Source organism: Chenopodium album, chromosome 4 (assembly GCF_948465745.1).
Source record: "Chenopodium album chromosome 4, dcCheAlbu1.1, whole genome shotgun sequence".
NCBI classification, from domain to species: domain Eukaryota; kingdom Viridiplantae; phylum Streptophyta; class Magnoliopsida; order Caryophyllales; family Amaranthaceae; genus Chenopodium; species Chenopodium album.
Window position 1 is genome coordinate 78,640,250 of NC_137837.1, and position 17,513 is coordinate 78,657,762.

Sequence of the window (17,513 nt, forward strand, 5' to 3'; positions counted from 1 at the left end):
GGATAAATGACAAATAAAAAGGGTAAATATTTTAGCAATATCTTCAAACTTTAGTTAGAAACATGGTAATTATACATATATGTGAAGAAATTTTTATAAAAAGGGATAAGGCCATTAGGTTATCACTCAATCATTTTTATAAGGTAAAAATATTCTTGGAAAAGAAATTTAATTTACTAAGCCAAAAACTCAAAAGATTTTGACCTTAATATAGTAAACCATTTATCTACCATCGTAAAGATTTCTTGACCTTTTTCGTTTTTGTAATCTCAAGTGACCACCTCTTATATAAATCAATCAGTTATAACATGCGAAGTCCATCTTACAAATTTTACAAATTCTTACATACACTCGGGTTGATAGAGATGCAAATCAAATCGAGAATGTCAAAATGTACTCTATTAGTGTTGTTAATCTTTTGTCTTATTACCAAAGGGCATTGTGAATCAAAGGTCTTCAATTTGGATAATTATGGCGCTGTTAAAGGTGGAGAAGTAGACAACAGGAAGGTAATTCATTTGATGATCTAATTCATAATTTGCCACCACTTACCATTAATTTACTAAATGAGGAAAAAGAAAAATTAAAGCATGTTTTTAGGAGCTTTTTTTTTAGTATGTTCTAGGCTTTTGAATGAGTCTTTATAAATTTACGCTCTATCCTATTGAAATTGCTTTAGTTGAGGCCTGACATTTCACTAGAATGTCTCTTTTTTGGATCAAATGAGACGATTCTACTGGGATGGAGGATGTACATATATAAACAAAATATAATTGTGAAAATTACAAGATTTCAACTTGTGATTTACAAAGGATTATGTTGTTGGACATTGTGAAAAATAAATGTAAGATGTAAAATTATGTTTTCACTATGTCCAAAAATCATGTTATTTTTCTTTGGGTTGGTAAAATGTTGAATTTTGTAAGGTCCAATTTCATAAACTCTTTTAATAAATTTAAAATTTTGTAGGCACTTTTGAAAGCATGGAAAGATGCATGTAAATGGAAGGATGGATCCAAATTGGTTGTACCTTCGGGTACATACTTAGTGGGTTCAGTATTATTGACTGGCCCATGTAATGGCCCAATAGAATTTCAAAACAAAGGCACTTTAAAGGCTCCATTGGGCCTTAGTGGGGATTATTGGATCGAGTTTCGATATGTTAATGGGCTGGCAGTAAGTGGAGGAGGATCATTTATTGGTGCAGGCCCACCAAAACATGGCTCTCCGTACCTTCCAACTGTAAGTTATAGTACAAAAACTTAATCACAACGTTTGAAATTTTATACTCCCTCCGTCCCTAGAATTATATTCCTCTTTCAAGCATTTATTCCTCACATAATAGAGAGAAAAAGGAATGTAATTTAGGGACGGAGGGAGTACGTAGTAGTGTAGTACTACCTCTGATTACTTTTATCTTATTGTTGTTTTCAGCTGCTGAGATTTAGCTTTGTGACAAACTCAAAGGCGCAAAATATAAAGCTAATCAACAGCCAAAGCACCCATTTCAACTTATTTGCATGTAACAACACTAAACTAAACCAAATAACCGTATCATCACCAGAAGATAGCCCTAACACTGATGGCATCAAGATTGGTGAATCAAATGGTATTAAAATTTCCGATTCCACAATTGCTTCCGGGGATGATTGTGTTGCAATCCTTAGGGGTTCGAAAAACATAATTGTTACTGGGGTTAAATGTGGTCCTGGTCATGGAATAAGTATCGGAAGTATGGGAGGGTCGTCTGATGAACGTGTTGAGCGAATATTCGTGAAAAATTGTCATCTTTTGGGTACTACTAATGGTTTAAGAATCAAGACTAAGGCTACTAATAATCCTGGCCTTGTTACGAAAGTTCGATATGAGAATGTTTTTATGACGAATGTTTATAACCCTATCATCTTTGATCAGAATTATTGTCCATCAAAAAACTGTGAAAAGGTATGTATCAAGATTTTTAAGGTAACATTATCATATTTTAAAAATTCAATTCACAACTATAAGGGCTTGTTCTGATTCAATGAGCTAAACTGAAATTAAGCTGAAAAGAACAAGCCTTAAGTGTTACTTGTAAACATGCATGTAACTATTGTAACTCTGGCTAATGCATAAGATGCACGCACCAGTAACTTTTTCGATGCATATAAATCTTTTCTTTCCTTTAATTTGCTAACGGCCTAACGTTTTCGAGCTTGATTTAAAGGGTGATTCAAGAGTACAAATAAGAGATGTGAAGTTCAAGAACATTCAAGGAACATCAAGAACAAATGTTGCAGTGAATTTACAATGCAGTGGGAGTAATCCATGCGATAAAATCGAGTTAAGGGACATTAAAATCAAGTTTGAGAGCAATTTAGAGAATACCATTTCTAATTGTTCTAATGCTATTGGGAAGGCTTATGGTGTACAATTTCCTAAATCTTGCTTGTCATCATAGAATGATAATTAAGTGAGAAGATTTAATTAGAAAGAAAAATAGTATTGGAGGTAGTAGTCCACTAGTCCTAGTAATGTACGGATATTCAATATTATTTAATTTCCGTAATTGTAGGATGAGGTAGGTCTCAATGAAATGAAGTTTTAATTCATTGAATGAAGGTCGTATATATATGGTTCCATAAGGTACAATTGATATTCTACTTCATACTTTCTCCGTTTATATTTATTTGACACGTTTAATTTATTAGACACATATATTAAGTAGAAGAGACAGAATGAAAGAGAAAGATAAATCAAGAGGGGTATCTAGTAAATGTAAGGTAAAAAACTTGCCCCTAAAGAAAACGTGTCAACTAAAAAAATAACTTCTGAAAAAAAAATACGTGTCAACTAAAAAACCGGTGGTAAATATTAAAAAGAAGTTGTATGTAGGGGTGTCAGTTTGGATAATCGGATCGGGTCTGATATGATCGGGTTGGATCGAGTAAATTTTAAAAGTTAAGTTATACTAAATTATTATGTCCACACGAGTCTAAATCTAAATTGGATATTTTTTGGGTCGGTTTCGAATCAGGTTAAGTCGAGGTTTGACACCCCTAAATTGTATGACCACGCCCTTACGTTTGAATGCGTAATCTATTTACTTTTGTTTTGTTTTAGATGCTACTAAAAAATAAAATGAATAAATAAAAGTAATTCGTATTCATCTTCAATAAAATGAAAAGTAATTAGATTAATTTCAAATTAATTAATGAGATAAACCATACTTTGAACCTATGGGCAATTAATTTGCATGTATGCGACATGATTTGTAATGTTTTATTGAGACATAATCTTAGGTTTGATATTTATGTTGTACGGAGTACTCGTATGTACGTACATACTTTCTTGCTTAGTTGTACGACTACATACTTTCTTGCTTAGTTGTACGACATTCAATGTCCTGAGAATACTTTCTATACTATAACTATGTGGAACTTGTTAGATTCGGTTTTAAAAATATTAAGTACAATTTTAAAATATTAATTTATAGAATTTTGACTCATATTTCTTATTGAATATGAGGAGATTTTATTTTTTTTAGCTTTGGGAAAATAAGTTTTTTATATTTTGTTATTTTGAAAGTGAGCAACCAATTCTTTATGATAGGCTCATTTCCCATTTATTTCAGTTTGTTCTTATGCATGTATGGTTACACGCCCGCATGCAAAAAGGTCAAACGTTAGTTCAAATAGAAACCGAATTTGCTAACAATAATATATTACTCCCTCCGTCCCAAAAAGAACGACCCATTTGGGTTGATTACGCGGGTATTAAGAAAGTTAAGTAAAAAGAAGTAAAAGTATATTGGAAAGATAAATTTACATGGGGTTTGTAAAAAAATAGAGAGAGAAAGTAATAAAATAACATGGAAAATGAAATTTTTATATGGGGAAGCTAATTTTGCACAAATATTGTTGCAAATTGGTGGTGTTTTAATGCAAATGGGTCATTCTTTTTGGGACAAAGTTTTGGCCAAATGGGTCGTTCTTTTTGGGACGGAGGGAGTAATAATAAAAGAATAGGTACAAAATACGAGCACATTTTTTTACCCTAATGTTGTGTGTACCACTTGTCACATAATAAAAAATAATAATAATAATAAAAAAAATAAAAATAATAATTAATTAAATAAAAAAAAATTATGTATATATAATTTGAAGAAGCTGTTAATCGTTGATGAAACAGATCAATACATACAAACTTAAGCCCTAGAAAGAAAATATCAGTGTAAGAAAAAAATACAAAAAATGACAATAAGAAAGAGAGATGATTTGAGTTTGCTACTGATTTTGCTAATACTGAGTTTTTCTCAAGCAATTAAGGGGGTGAAATTCTTCAACGTTAAAGATTATGGTGCTCTTGGTGATGACCATTATGATAATTCACAGGTAATCACGATCACCTTACCGTTTTTATATCATATTAATCCTCGTTAATTAGTTTTTCTCAAGCAATTAAGAGAGTATACAAGGTGAGGATTGAATTTCATAAACATAACTGGCTTAATTTGTGACTGTTACACGAAAAAAAAAAATTTATCGAAATTGTATGTGTCAACTCGCACTTCCTATGACTATGAGTGTCAAGCATATTCACCCATGCTTAATGTAGGCACGCTTTGAGAAACGATTAAGGGAAACATTTTTTTTTTTTTTGGTACTCTAGTCTCTTGCATGTGCGCGTTTAGTTTAATTTGGTTTGTAGTTATTCTCTTATCTCAAAGAAAAAAAACTAAAATAATATAAAATAAATACTGTCTTTACTTTAAATTGAGATTTAAAAATAATTTTTCACAATTTTAAATATGTTTGTACGTAATTCATGTTTTAAGATTTCTTTAACCTCCCCTTTTTGCACGCACATGACTATATATATGCACGTATTTGCTATGCACAAAATATATACTCATAATTGCAAACATACATCTTATGAGAAATGGGTTTATAATCGCAAAAATTTATGTAGTACTGTATATATTTTGAATCAATATTTAGTATTTTTGATGTTAAAACAAATTTTTTTTTTTATTTTTTTTTTAGTTTTTTTTTTTTACACAATAATTTGAGTGATGATGAAAATGTCTTAAAAGTGAAATTGATTTTACCTTGTAGGCCTTTGAGAGATCATGGAATGAAGCATGCAAATGGAAGGGCAAAGCGGTAATTAAAATCCCACGTGGGAAATACTTGTTGAGAAATCTATTGTTTCAAGGCCCATGCATGGGCCCAATAGATTTCCACAATGCAGGCTTTTTGAAGGCCCATAAAGTTAATATTGGGCTGACCTATTGGGTTGAATTTAGATATGTAGATAAATTGGGTATAACTGGTAGTGGGCATTTTGATGGGCAAGGCTCAGATTCATGGTTCAAGATAAATGAAGATAACCCATCGATCAACAACCTTCCAACGGTAAATTACTTAGGAATTCGCGGAAGTTAAACTGTAACACTTATTAAAACAACAGAATTTATATTATACCTAACATATTATCGACTGTCTCATTGTTGTGTTACAGTCATTGATGTTAACTTTCGTCAACAATTCAAGGATCAACAATATGAACTTCGTCGATAGCAAAGGTAGCCACATCAAACTATTCGGGTGCAAAAATGTTACGATAACCCAAATTCATGTCTCAGCCCCACCTAATAGCCCTAACACTGATGGAATCAACATTGCCTTCTCAAGACAAATCCAAGTATCAGATTCAAAGATTTCTACTGGAGATGATTGCATTTCACTCCTTCCTGGAGCTGAAGATGTTAACATCACAGGTACTCGATGCGGGCCGGGCCACGGGATTAGTATCGGGAGCATGGGTTTCGGGCCCAATGAGCTTGCAGTGAAGGGAATAAATGTGAAAAATTGCAACTTCACTGATACCATGAATGGTGTTAGGATTAAGACATGGGCTACTAAGAATGCTGGGAAAGTTGCTCAAGTTTCATTTGAGAGCATTTTTGTTAACAATGCTAGTAATCCCATCATTATTGATCAAAATTATTGTCCATCACATAAGTGTCCTAAGGTAATTCCACATCTCTTTATTTTTAATCGGATTGTTCTGACTCTATTATTTGAGACGGGTTCTTACTTTATTTCTTCAGGCAAAAGAATAGGTAATGTCTAATGAGATTATTATATGTCTACTTTCAAAACTTTAACCAACTAAGCTGATTGACTTCCACATAATATGAATATATAAATCAAACGAATACCTCTAGGACATTTACATCCCTTCGAACCTTGTTAGACAATGTTATTGCGAAGTATAATTTTAGTTTATCTTTTTAAGTAAATGTACTTTCATATGTTACATGCTTATATAAGAGGCCTATTTCATTTAGATATGGGAATATTTAGTAGAATGTATTCTAATTCCTCAAAAAAAAAAATTTAAAAAAAAAAAAAAGAATGTATTCTAATTCACTTGTGTTTTCTTTATTGAAGGGAGATTCTCATGTTCAAATAAGCGATGTGAAGTTTGTGAATATTATGGGAGTTTCACAAACTTATGTTGCAGTAAATTTACAATGCAGTAAATATAGACCATGTGAAGTTGAGACAAAGAATATAAATTTGAGGTATGGAAGTAACAAAGGACCAACTATTTCATCATGTTACAATGTCAAGGGCGTCGCTTCTGGATTCCAAAAGCCACCATCTTGCATTTCTTAGCATCTTTCGTAATCTTATGTACTCCGTAATTTTTTATGTGATGAAACTATACGAACTATATGTATCGATGTGATCTAGGTGCTACATCATAATACAATAAGGTATGATAATTAACTTAGTTTCGGAAGTAACTTTTGAGACTCAAATTGGGCAACAAATTTTTACAGCTTAACAAAAAATGCACTCTTTTCATTAACATGGTATACAAGACTACTTCTAAAATCTGCTGAAAAGAAGTGTTAAGCTATGTTGCTAATCTACCATATAAATCTCTGAACACCAGATTCATGGCTCCACTCAAATGGACGAAACAAAAACATGTACATGGTGAAGCTGTTAACAACTACATGAAGAATCGCGATGATAAGCCACTTACTAATCTCATCAATCCTACAATTAAGCATAAAAATAAAGACTGGTATTGTGTAATACCTAAACTCAACCAGTGGAGTAGGCACAAGAACTGCAGCACAAGCCAAGAAATAAGCCAACAACCAGATTTTGCTCCTAGCCTTTCCTGTTGACAGAAAAGTAAAGAGGGGTTCAGCAGATTGTTTGGAAGTCAAGCCCATATATTACGACTTTACTGATATACAACATGTTTAGACAGGCGAAACTGTGAAAAATACAAAGTACTAAATACAAGCCGTAAAAGGTTGATGAAACACTGACCTAATATGTGCAAGATTGATAGCCATGAGTAAACATAAAATGGGACTAGAAAGTATTTCATCAACTTATGAGCATTGATGACCCTTCGCCAGATATAAAATGGATATAAAATGGATAGTGTCGATTGTCTGCTAGAAGATAGGGGTGAGCTATACTGCAGCATTCAACCAAAATATATCAGTTTCCAAAAACATAGCTTAATATACAAGAGTACATAATAGCTTGTATCCCTAGCATTTCATTAGCATATACAGATAGGCTTCTCTGCTTACCTGAAATAATGCACAGAAAACAGACCAGCAGCAAAGATCACAAATCCCAGGACAAAACTAAGTGGCTTAGTCTTCCAAATGAATTGCAGCAGAACAGTAGCCTGACCCAAAGTGAAGTGGAATGGAGCACTAAACAATGCAGAAACCATCGCAAAATACATAATTTGAGCAAAATGTGGGGACACAACATGAGCTTCTTTAGCACCTGCAACATATAAAGATGGAGAATAAAATTCTTACACAACAGAAAAATAGAAAGACGGAGGTAGCACACAAACACCACAGGAAAACAGAAGTTAAGGCAAAGACACAGCAGGGCAAGATGATAGTACCGAGAACAACACTTCCATTCCAATAAACAAAAGCAACAAAGGATCCTAGCACCAAAATAAAGGGGCTAAAAGAAACCACAAGCTCCCATTTTGAATGCCATGCTTGTACAATAATGTACTGGATCTCATCAAACAATCCTACAAATAAAATAGCACAAGAGAAGTTAGCAATTACGAAGCACTTAAATCTTATAAATAAAGCATATCTTGTCTTAAAATACCAATCAGAACAAGAACAATGCATTCTTTTAGCCCCCAAAAAAAATCCAAAAAATGTAAGAAAAGGAAAGCACACAATGACACAAACCAATACAAACACTTTGCAAACACGAGAAAAGGCCTACTGAACTCAAGTACGCAAATGCATGTGGGATCTTTTCTAATTTTTACTTAATAAACCATAACATTCCACCATATTGCCTAATAGATCATGGATTTATTTGAAAATAAGTATTGGTTATGCCAAGCTGATAGCTATCAAAAGGTTAAATTACGTTCAAACCAACAGCGACAGAAGGGAAAGGCTTGGCTATGGCAGGAAACATTCTAATTGCTCAAACATAAGTACAGTAGGCACAGATTAGAAGCACAATCCAATTTAGTTATATCATTGAAAAGTGAAATTTTAACTATCACTGAGCAATCTTTTGACAAGACCCATAAAGAGGAAGTAAGATTGAGATGGAAATTGACATAAAAATTAAAAACTACTGGGTAGCTACTTTTGAAAGATATGAAAAGCCATTCTGACATCTAGAGGGACTTGAATGAATAGCATAAATAAAAGTTAGCTGCTACATGACCTTATTATAAATATGAAGCAATGAAAACAAAAGGAATATAATTACATAGCAATAAAAGATAGAAGAAAGAAACAATTAATAGCACAATGCATAACAATTTGGCAACTCATCCAACCTTCATTTTGTACCGAGTATCTATGTCTTTAAAGATAAAACAATCTCAACCTCATCTATAATACAACATATATAATAGTGGCTGATCAGTGGCAATTGCAGTTCCAATTGCAGACCTTAACTAGTTACACTTAGACTCTAGAGATTATGGACAATTAGTTGAAGATTGATAAAGGTAAGGAGGTCACCTGAAAGAGCAGTCTTATCGGCATCAATAACAGTAGAGCAGGGAACATCAAGTGCAAAATCCTTCATCTTTCGCCTTCTTAATCCTGATTTTGCTGCAAAATCATCTTTAGGATTTATGTGGTCCTTTTCACCAATAGACACATTAGATTTTTTAATACCTACATTTTGCCTGTTGACCAGCAGCATATCAATTATACCACCACATGCGACAAAAAGCATCCATATGATATTGGTTTGTCGAATGCATACAGACAATGCCCCCATCTTCATGAAAGAGTTAAATATATCTTAGTATGCTTTCATGCAGATGAAGTAGACAAAGTAGTATCATGATATACATTTGGACTTAGTTCTTACCAAGTCACTCAAAGCATAATTCTTTTTCAGGGATGCCAGGTACATAGCAAGGAAAAAGATCAGTGATGCCACATTAGTGTAATAAAGATAAGTGAAGAACCAATGAAGAGGGTATAATGAAAGAACAACAGTGTAAATTGTTGCTTTTCTTCTGTCAAGTGCTGGTCTTAACTGTGTGAAGATCTCATATAATAGAATGCTGCATATAACAGCTAATGCACCATTGATGGAGCGAAGGATTGCAGCAGAACATAGATCTTTAAAGGATGAGATTTGTTGCAGCAAAACCATTCCTGGAAACAAAGAAGCAATATGGGCGAGTGAAAGATAGTACCTGCAAAGGTCTTGAATTACCAAATCAACTCCATTCTAACTAACACTTGAACTATAGATAACTAATCCAACTGAAGAAAAAGTTGCACAATCTAGAGCATAGTTAGAATTAGTTACAAACATGGTGGAAATGACATCATTGACATAACATTCAAGGGTAGATTGAGTAAAATCATTCCGAAAGAAGCTTGCCCAGATCTCAATCTGGCTAACACTAAGAAGCGCTCACCCCAACCATCCTAACTTATTTACAGGAGCACTAAAAAAGGGCACCAAATAATGCTAATTGCACAAACCGATACGTCTACTAGAATACTAGGGGAAATCCACTATTGTGCAAGTCTTCTCCTACATCAGTAGAATTAAGGAATTAGCAAAACCCTTCAACAGTTTTTGGCCAAATTTGAATTGTTTGAATTAACACCTAGACTGCTAGACATGAAATGGAGCAATCCCATCAAATCCCCTTCACTGTGACAATCACTCCCCCTATAAATTCAAATTCATGTCTATTTATCAGTTATCACAATAGATGATATCTGACAAAAGTGCTGCCACCATCAAGGCAATACAAAATATAATTCAATCATTAATCACCTAACTAATATTTGAAAATTTTTCTGAAACTTAATAAAAAAACTCTCTTTCCAATGAGCCATAACCATTTCCTTCCAAACCCTACTGACATGGTAGATCAACTACATCGTTCGAATAAAAAACCGAAACGAAAGGTTACTCAACTATTTTTTAACAAGGAAGGAGATTCTGGAGCATCCCAAGAAGGAGTGCCTATGGAACTGGAGAATGATGGTAATATCTATCAATTACCTAAGCCAACTGCTGAACCCCAGCAATTTCCTCTACCTCCTCCAAATCTGGGAACCACGGCCAAATCCTTCAGAGATTTAATCAGAGACACCCGGTTAGATGAGGCTGCTCATAGGGAAACTCCCATTGAGATTGAGGATGAGGAAGATGTTTCTGATGATGATGAAATCCCGGAGGGTATCGAAGATACCGAGAGATGCCCTGTAATCCTCCTCACAAAAGAGGAAAAACGTGCTATGAGGAAACCTTGGAAACATACTCTAATCATTCGAATGTTCGATGGCAGCCTTGGTTATATGGGGCTTATGAAGCGGCTTAAAAGGAAATGGCAATTGAAAGGCGAATTAATGCTAACAGATATAGGGTGCAAGTACTTCATTGCTAAGTTCAATAATGTGGATGATTATAATTACGTCTTAACTCAGGGGCCTTGGTTAATCGAGGATAAGTACCTTACTATCCGTAAATGGACTCCAAACTTCATACCGGAGGAAGCATCCATAAATGTGCTTACTGCGTGGGTAAGAATTCCAAACTTATCAGTTGAATACTTTGATAAGGAGTTCTTGAAAAAAGTTGGAGCTAAAATAGGAAGAGTCATTCGAGTTGATAAATCCACAGCTTACGCGGAAAGAGGGCAATTTACCCGACTTAGTGTTGAAATTGATCTCTCGAAACCTTTGTTAGCCAAATTTTGGCTTAAGGGGAGGATATGGAGGATACAATATGAAGGCATCAAAATGCTATGTTACAAATGTGGAAGGCTAGGACATGTTGAAGATCAATGTGCCCTTAAAGGTCCTTCTGATGGTATGATTATTGACCAAGTTAATAATCAAATTAATGATTTGGATATCCAAAAAGAAGCAACCCCTGCAAAACCTGAAGAAGTGGACAGCTATGGTGATTGGATGCTGGTCAAAGAACCGGGTCGAAAACGACAACCAAAAATGGATAAATCCAACCCGAATCATGCAAAAGAGGGTCCAATCCAAAATAGAGACCAAAGTCAAAATTTACCTAAACATCAAGCTAATATTACGGAGGGTATTGCAGTAACAAAATCAAGTTTTGAAATTCTTATGGGTCAAGGTGAAGGAGGAAAAGGTGACTCAGGGGATTATGTTTCTAAAGATATTCTTCAAGGAGCTACAAATTTGGAATCAAGGGAGTCTTCCAAAGATTCTGATATATCTTCCCATATTAATAGTGAGGTAAATATGCCTACTATTAACTTAGGAGATAATTCTCAAAAAAATTATGAAATTTATCCAAATTCTTTTCCCTTGAATTATGGAAATAATTCCCATGAGAAGCGCGTAGAGAACAAAAAGATTTACAGGAAAAAAGATACTCCTAAAGCTAATAAAACAGCATCACAGAATACTAGGCCTCTTACTCCAATAACGAATTTAGAGAATCTAAAAGAAGCTACACAATTTTTTGTGACAAAAAATAAACTAGGAAAAGAAAACACGAAGGAAACTCTTGTAGGGGAAGAGACACAGAATAACAAAGAAGTTATTCCAGAAGAACCAAATAACGCTTCACAAAATGCAACCCCAAAGGAGCTCACCCATGTTCCCCCCCCCCCCCCCATCGGATGTAGTACTGCTACAGATACCAACAGACAAAATTCTTTGCGTGGGTCAACCGATGGAGATTCCATACTTGGGCATAGCCGACCCCCTGACAAATGTGTTGGAGGTAAGAATGGAGTCTTGGATGGAACCAATTCCGGAGCCAATGGAATTAGTAGTAACCTTGACAATTCCCAATGAGATTACTCGACTGATGAGACTCATATCGAATTCATATGTAAGTACCTTACCTTCTATTCCTCAATTAATGGAAGATACTATCCCAAATTTAGTTCCAAATTCCCAATCTATATCTTGTATGGTATGGAATGTACAAGGGGCAGGCAGTCGAGCATTTATTAGTGCTCTTAGAGAAGTGGTCCGTAATCACAAACCTTCTGTGTTAACCCCGGTGGAAACTCACATGGGGGGACAGCAAGCTGAACGTATCTAAAAAATCATTGGGTACATGGGTCACACAAGGGTGGATGCTTAAGGTTTTAGTGGTGGCATATGGGTCTTTTGGAAGCCTGATCTTGTTACAGTAGAACCAATACATCAACACAATCAATATATAACAATGAATATCCGTAGAGTGGGCGAAGAACCGTGGTACTTCACTGCTATTTATGCAAGTCCAGACCCGCTAAAAAGGAGTGATTTATGGCGTGAATTAAAAGATTTTGCGGCTACACATAACAAGCCATGGATGCTTGCAGGGGACTTTAACAACACTAGATTTGCTCATGAAAGAAGTTTTAGTTGTCCTGAAACAACAAGGCGAACTGCTAAATTCAACGAATGGGTTGAAGATATGGATTTTCTGGAAATTGAATTTGGTGGCCCAAACCACACATGGGCAAGAGGGACTTCCTTGGAGACACGTACCAGTGCTCGCCTCGATAGAGCTTTATGTAATGCTTATTGGAGCCTCCGCTTTGCTAACGCCGCTGCTAAAAACCTTCCTGCGGTCCAATCGGACCATTGCCCGATTTTAATCTCCCCGGATGGGTTTGCACCTATAGCCTCAATAAACAAACCCTTTAAATTCCAAGCCGCTTGGCTAACTCATGATAACTTCCGTGAGTTCATCGAGACTAAATGGGATAAATCGAGGCCCTTAGTTCCTTTGTTAAAGAAAGTTGGCGATGAACTTCAAGATTGGAATAGAAATGTGTTTCATAATATTTTCAAAAAAAAGAGAAATCTTCTAGCTCGAATTGGGGGAGTTCAAAAATGTTTAGCTTCTCAACGTTCGAGGGATTTAATTAAGTTAGAGGCTAAACTTCGCAAGGAACTTGATGAAGTTCTTGAACAAGAAGAGCTCTTATGGTATCAAAAGTCAAGGGTGGAATGGATACGAGATGGTGATAGAAACACATCGTTTTTTCACCTTAGCACCATCACAAGGCGTTGGCGTAATAACATAACAGCGATCAAAGATATTGAAAGCGGTGAATGGTTGTACGAAAAGGAGTTGATTCAACAGAATATAGTCTCATATTTTCAAAATTTATTTGCAGCGGATGAACAACAATTATTAGGGCCTATGCCGACTGGCATTTTTCCAGCTTTCACTTCGAGGGACTGGGATACTCTATCGAGACAGTTTTCTAGGTGTGAGATCGAAAAAGTGGTCTTCGAGATGGGTGCAATGAAGGCTCCGAGACCCGGATGGTTTTCAAGCATTATTCTTTCAAAAACACTGGGATTTGGTTGCGGAAAATATATATAAAGTTGCTTTGGATGCTTTGAATGGAAAGGGATTACCGAAGAATTTGAATGATACCTTTATTGTTCTTATTCCGAAAGTTGATTCCCCGGAACTTGCCACTCAATTCAGACCTATCAGTCTTTGCAACGTTGCATATAAAATTATCACAAAGGCAATTGTTAATAGGATCAAGCCAATGATGCCTCACCTAACCTCATGCACTCAAACTAGTTTTGTTCCCGGAAGGCAAATTACAGATAATATTGTAATTGTACAAGAGGTGATTCATACTATGAAACAAAAGAAAGGAGGGAAATGACTTATGGCAATCAAGATTGATTTTGAGAAGGCTTATGATCGCCTTAGATGGGATTTCATCGGAGATACCTTATATGAGATCCACTTTCCTCCATTAATGATTGAGCTCATAATGGAATGTATTACAACCTCTTCGATGAAGGTTTTATGGAATGACGAGCCCACACAAGCTTTCAAACCGGGGAGAGGAATTAGACAAGGTGATCCGTTATCTCCATACATCTTTATCCTATGTGTGGAACGCCTCAACCAATTGATTGAGGAATCAATTATAGAGGATCGTTGGAAGCCGATTTATGCAAGTAGGAACGGCCCAAAATTATCAAATCTCTGCTTTGCCGATGACATAATTTTATTTGCTGAAGCTAATATTGATCAAGCGGTAGTAATACAAGAGTGCCTTGCTAGATTTTGTAGCGCCTCGGGTCAGAAAATTAGCTATCCAAAATCAAAAGTTTATTTCTCTCAAAATATGGCTATTGGAAAAATTCAAGAAATTTGCCATGCTTTGGGAATCGATGAAACGGATGACTTAGGTATGTACCTTGGCATGCCTACCCTCACAAGTAGAGTCACCCGGAACACCTTTGCATATTTATGTGAGAAAATAGATCGCAGTCTCGCAGGGTGGAAGTCGAAATACATTTCGATGGCTGGAAGAATCACCCTAGCGAAGACAACCTTGACAACAATGAGCTCGTATGCAATGCAAACAACCAGAATTCCTATTTCAGTTTGTGACGATATTGATAAAAGAATTAGGTGCTTTGTGTGGGGAGGAGATGAGGAGCACAGGAAAATTCACTTAATTTCATGGGAGGTTTTACAAAAGTCGAAGGAACAAGGAGGCTTAGGAATTCGTTTAGCTCGCAATACTAACGCGGCTTTCTTGACCAAACTCGGTTGGCGCATCCTAGCTGAGCCTAATGCCTTATGGGCAAGAGTGCTACGAGCAAAGTACTGTAAAGGAAGGTGCGATGTGGATATGTTTGAAACCAAAGCTATTATGTCGAATGTATGGAAAGGAATCTCTGAGAATGCAAAATATATCTCGGTAGGTTCAAGAGTTGCTCTGGGAAATGGATCGTCCACTCTCTTTTGGGACCATAATTGGGCGATGTCTAGCCCTCTTAGAGCAGCTGCAATTGGCACTATTCCGGAGCAGATAGATGGGGCAATAGTCGAAGAACTATGGGATGAGGAAAGTGGTTGGAAGTGGGACTCCTTCGCTGAGATCCTCCCCCCGATGTGCTGAGATTAATTGAGGCTCATGCCTTGAGAAAAGATAACGACATGAGTGATTTGTTATATTGGAATAGGGGCTCAAAAGGAAAATTTTCTATAAAATCCGCAATGACAATCATTCGTCGAGATGATGATCCTGGGAATGATGGCACTTGGAGTCTAATCTGGAAGCTAAAGGTTCAACAATGAGCTAAAGTTTTCCTTTGGCTAGCAATGCACGATCGGCTCATGACTAAAGCAAATCGTTTGAAGCGCAATCTCACTAACTCTCCTTGGTGTAAAACTTGCAAGGACTTTGAGGAAACTACAATTCATGTCTTAAGAGATTGTAAAGCGGCAAAGGAGGTTTGGAGGCAAGTTGGAGGCCCAGCTGCTAATGCCAGCTTCTACAAAGGTTCATTAAAGCAATGGATTGGATTTAACATTAAACATCAAGTGCGTGGCAACCTTTCCCCTGAGGTTTGGCCAACCTATTTTACCATAACCTTATGGTGGATTTGGAGGTGGAGGAACAATGTAGTCTTTGATAGAACTCAAGATATACCCTTCGATATAAATCAATTTCTTCTTGCAAGGTTCGAAGAGGTATGGCGTGTTTTGGGAGACGATGCTCAAGTTAACTCTCAGCAAGCAAGATCAAGGAACGAAGCTTTTGTTCGTTGGTTAGCACCCCCTATAGGGTGGCTGGCGCTCAACACGGATGGTGCAGCTAAAGGAGCCCCTGGACCAGCAGGGAGTGGGGGGCTAATTCGTGACTACACTGGTAAAATGCTCCATGCTTTCTCACTTAAGATTGGTGTATGTGATGCTTATATGGCTGAATTGAAAGCCATTGAATATAGGTTGGAACTAGCAAAAAGAATGAATGCTGCAAAACTCCAGGTTCAAGCAGATAGCCAGCTAGTGGTGGCAACTCTAACTACTGAATAAACTCACAGAGGCCAAGGATACCATATCATACGCCACTGCAAGCAGCTTATTGACAATGCAAATTGGCAAGTCCAAATAATCCACATATACCGAGAAGCAAACCGTGCCGCGGACTGGCTAGCAAACCAAGGCGTCATCCAGAACAACAGTATCGAGTTGATTCAATTCCCTCCTATAGAATTAGGACGTATTCTTCATGATGATATTGTTGGTGTGGCCTTGCCACGTTTAATTCCTAGTTAGTAGTTTGTTTTTCCTTTCTGGGGCTTTGCCCCTCGTGAGCACCAAAAAAAAAAAAAAAAAAAAAAACAATAGATGATATCTACCCTTCTTCCTTAATTCACCATTTAAATTTTCACACACAATAATGCCTTCATTTTGTACCATTTCAAAAGTACAGCAATAGCTTGGTAAATCACTATACACCTTCAACAGCTAACCTAGTTTACTCTTTTTCAAGCCTCTAAAAATTCAACCAGATAACCATCATCAAGATCATAATTTCAAAGGGGTTAATCAAGCCTTTTTAAATTAGAGGAAAAATAAAGATGAAAAATTCAAAAACTCATCTATCAAATAGCTACAATTTGGGTAGTGCAATGAGGTATGGTGGGATTCGATCCCAAGTCCCGGATATCAATTATAATACCCCCACGACTTTAACCAAATAAGCTAGTTGACATCTGCAAAATAAAATACATATATTTAGAAACAAAATACAAACTTTAAGGGAAATTGCTCACATACAAGCCAGGAGGAGTAGTAATCATGGGATCCCAACTCTTAAAATTGCCTTTACAATATTGTTGAGCTTGTGGAATGTGAAATATTTCGTCTGGTCAAATTCAATACCAAATCATTTTCAGCAGGAAAAAAAATATTATTTTCGTGCAAAAATATAAAATGAGAATAATGGGAAAGATTGAATTACCATGTAAGCATCAGGAACAATTGTATTAACAAGAATTGAAATTGGGATCACCCATAAACTCACGATCAAAGCCACTACTGTTCTTCCCATTTTTTTTGCCAGCAATTTTTCCTATGCAACTCTCGAACTCTCGAAGAAGAACGAGTTGGGTGGGCTTAACAACCTTAACTTGAGCTATGACATGGTATTTTGCAACGAAAAAGACGGATTGCAAAAAATTGGTAAGCTTT

The 17,513-nt window shown here is 36.0% G+C and overlaps 2 protein-coding genes and 1 pseudogene across 3 annotated transcripts; 2 read left to right on the forward strand and 1 right to left on the reverse strand.

Moving 5' to 3' along the window:
* The first annotated feature begins 308 nt into the window (after positions 1-308).
* LOC145628293 (exopolygalacturonase-like) lies at positions 309-2,440 on the forward strand. The gene is made up of 4 exons (XM_081680585.1): positions 309-509; positions 970-1,242; positions 1,435-1,944; positions 2,207-2,440. Exons 1-4 carry the CDS (start codon positions 309-311, stop codon positions 2,438-2,440), a joined length of 1,218 nt encoding a protein of 405 aa, XP_081536711.1.
* A 1,792-nt stretch (positions 2,441-4,232) lies between these two features.
* Positions 4,233-6,665, forward strand: LOC145628294 (exopolygalacturonase-like). Its single transcript, XM_081680586.1, has 4 exons — positions 4,233-4,373; positions 5,097-5,396; positions 5,503-6,015; positions 6,438-6,665. Exons 1-4 carry the CDS (start codon positions 4,233-4,235, stop codon positions 6,663-6,665), a joined length of 1,182 nt encoding a protein of 393 aa, XP_081536712.1.
* A 152-nt stretch (positions 6,666-6,817) lies between these two features.
* LOC145627436 (dol-P-Glc:Glc(2)Man(9)GlcNAc(2)-PP-Dol alpha-1,2-glucosyltransferase-like) lies at positions 6,818-17,513 on the reverse strand (annotated as a pseudogene). Its single transcript, XR_014111390.1, has 8 exons — positions 17,284-17,513; positions 17,100-17,188; positions 9,405-9,738; positions 9,047-9,311; positions 7,942-8,079; positions 7,610-7,814; positions 7,338-7,491; positions 6,818-7,182 (listed from the first exon to the last, which is right to left on the reverse strand). The product of XR_014111390.1 is annotated as a dol-P-Glc:Glc(2)Man(9)GlcNAc(2)-PP-Dol alpha-1,2-glucosyltransferase-like (transcript).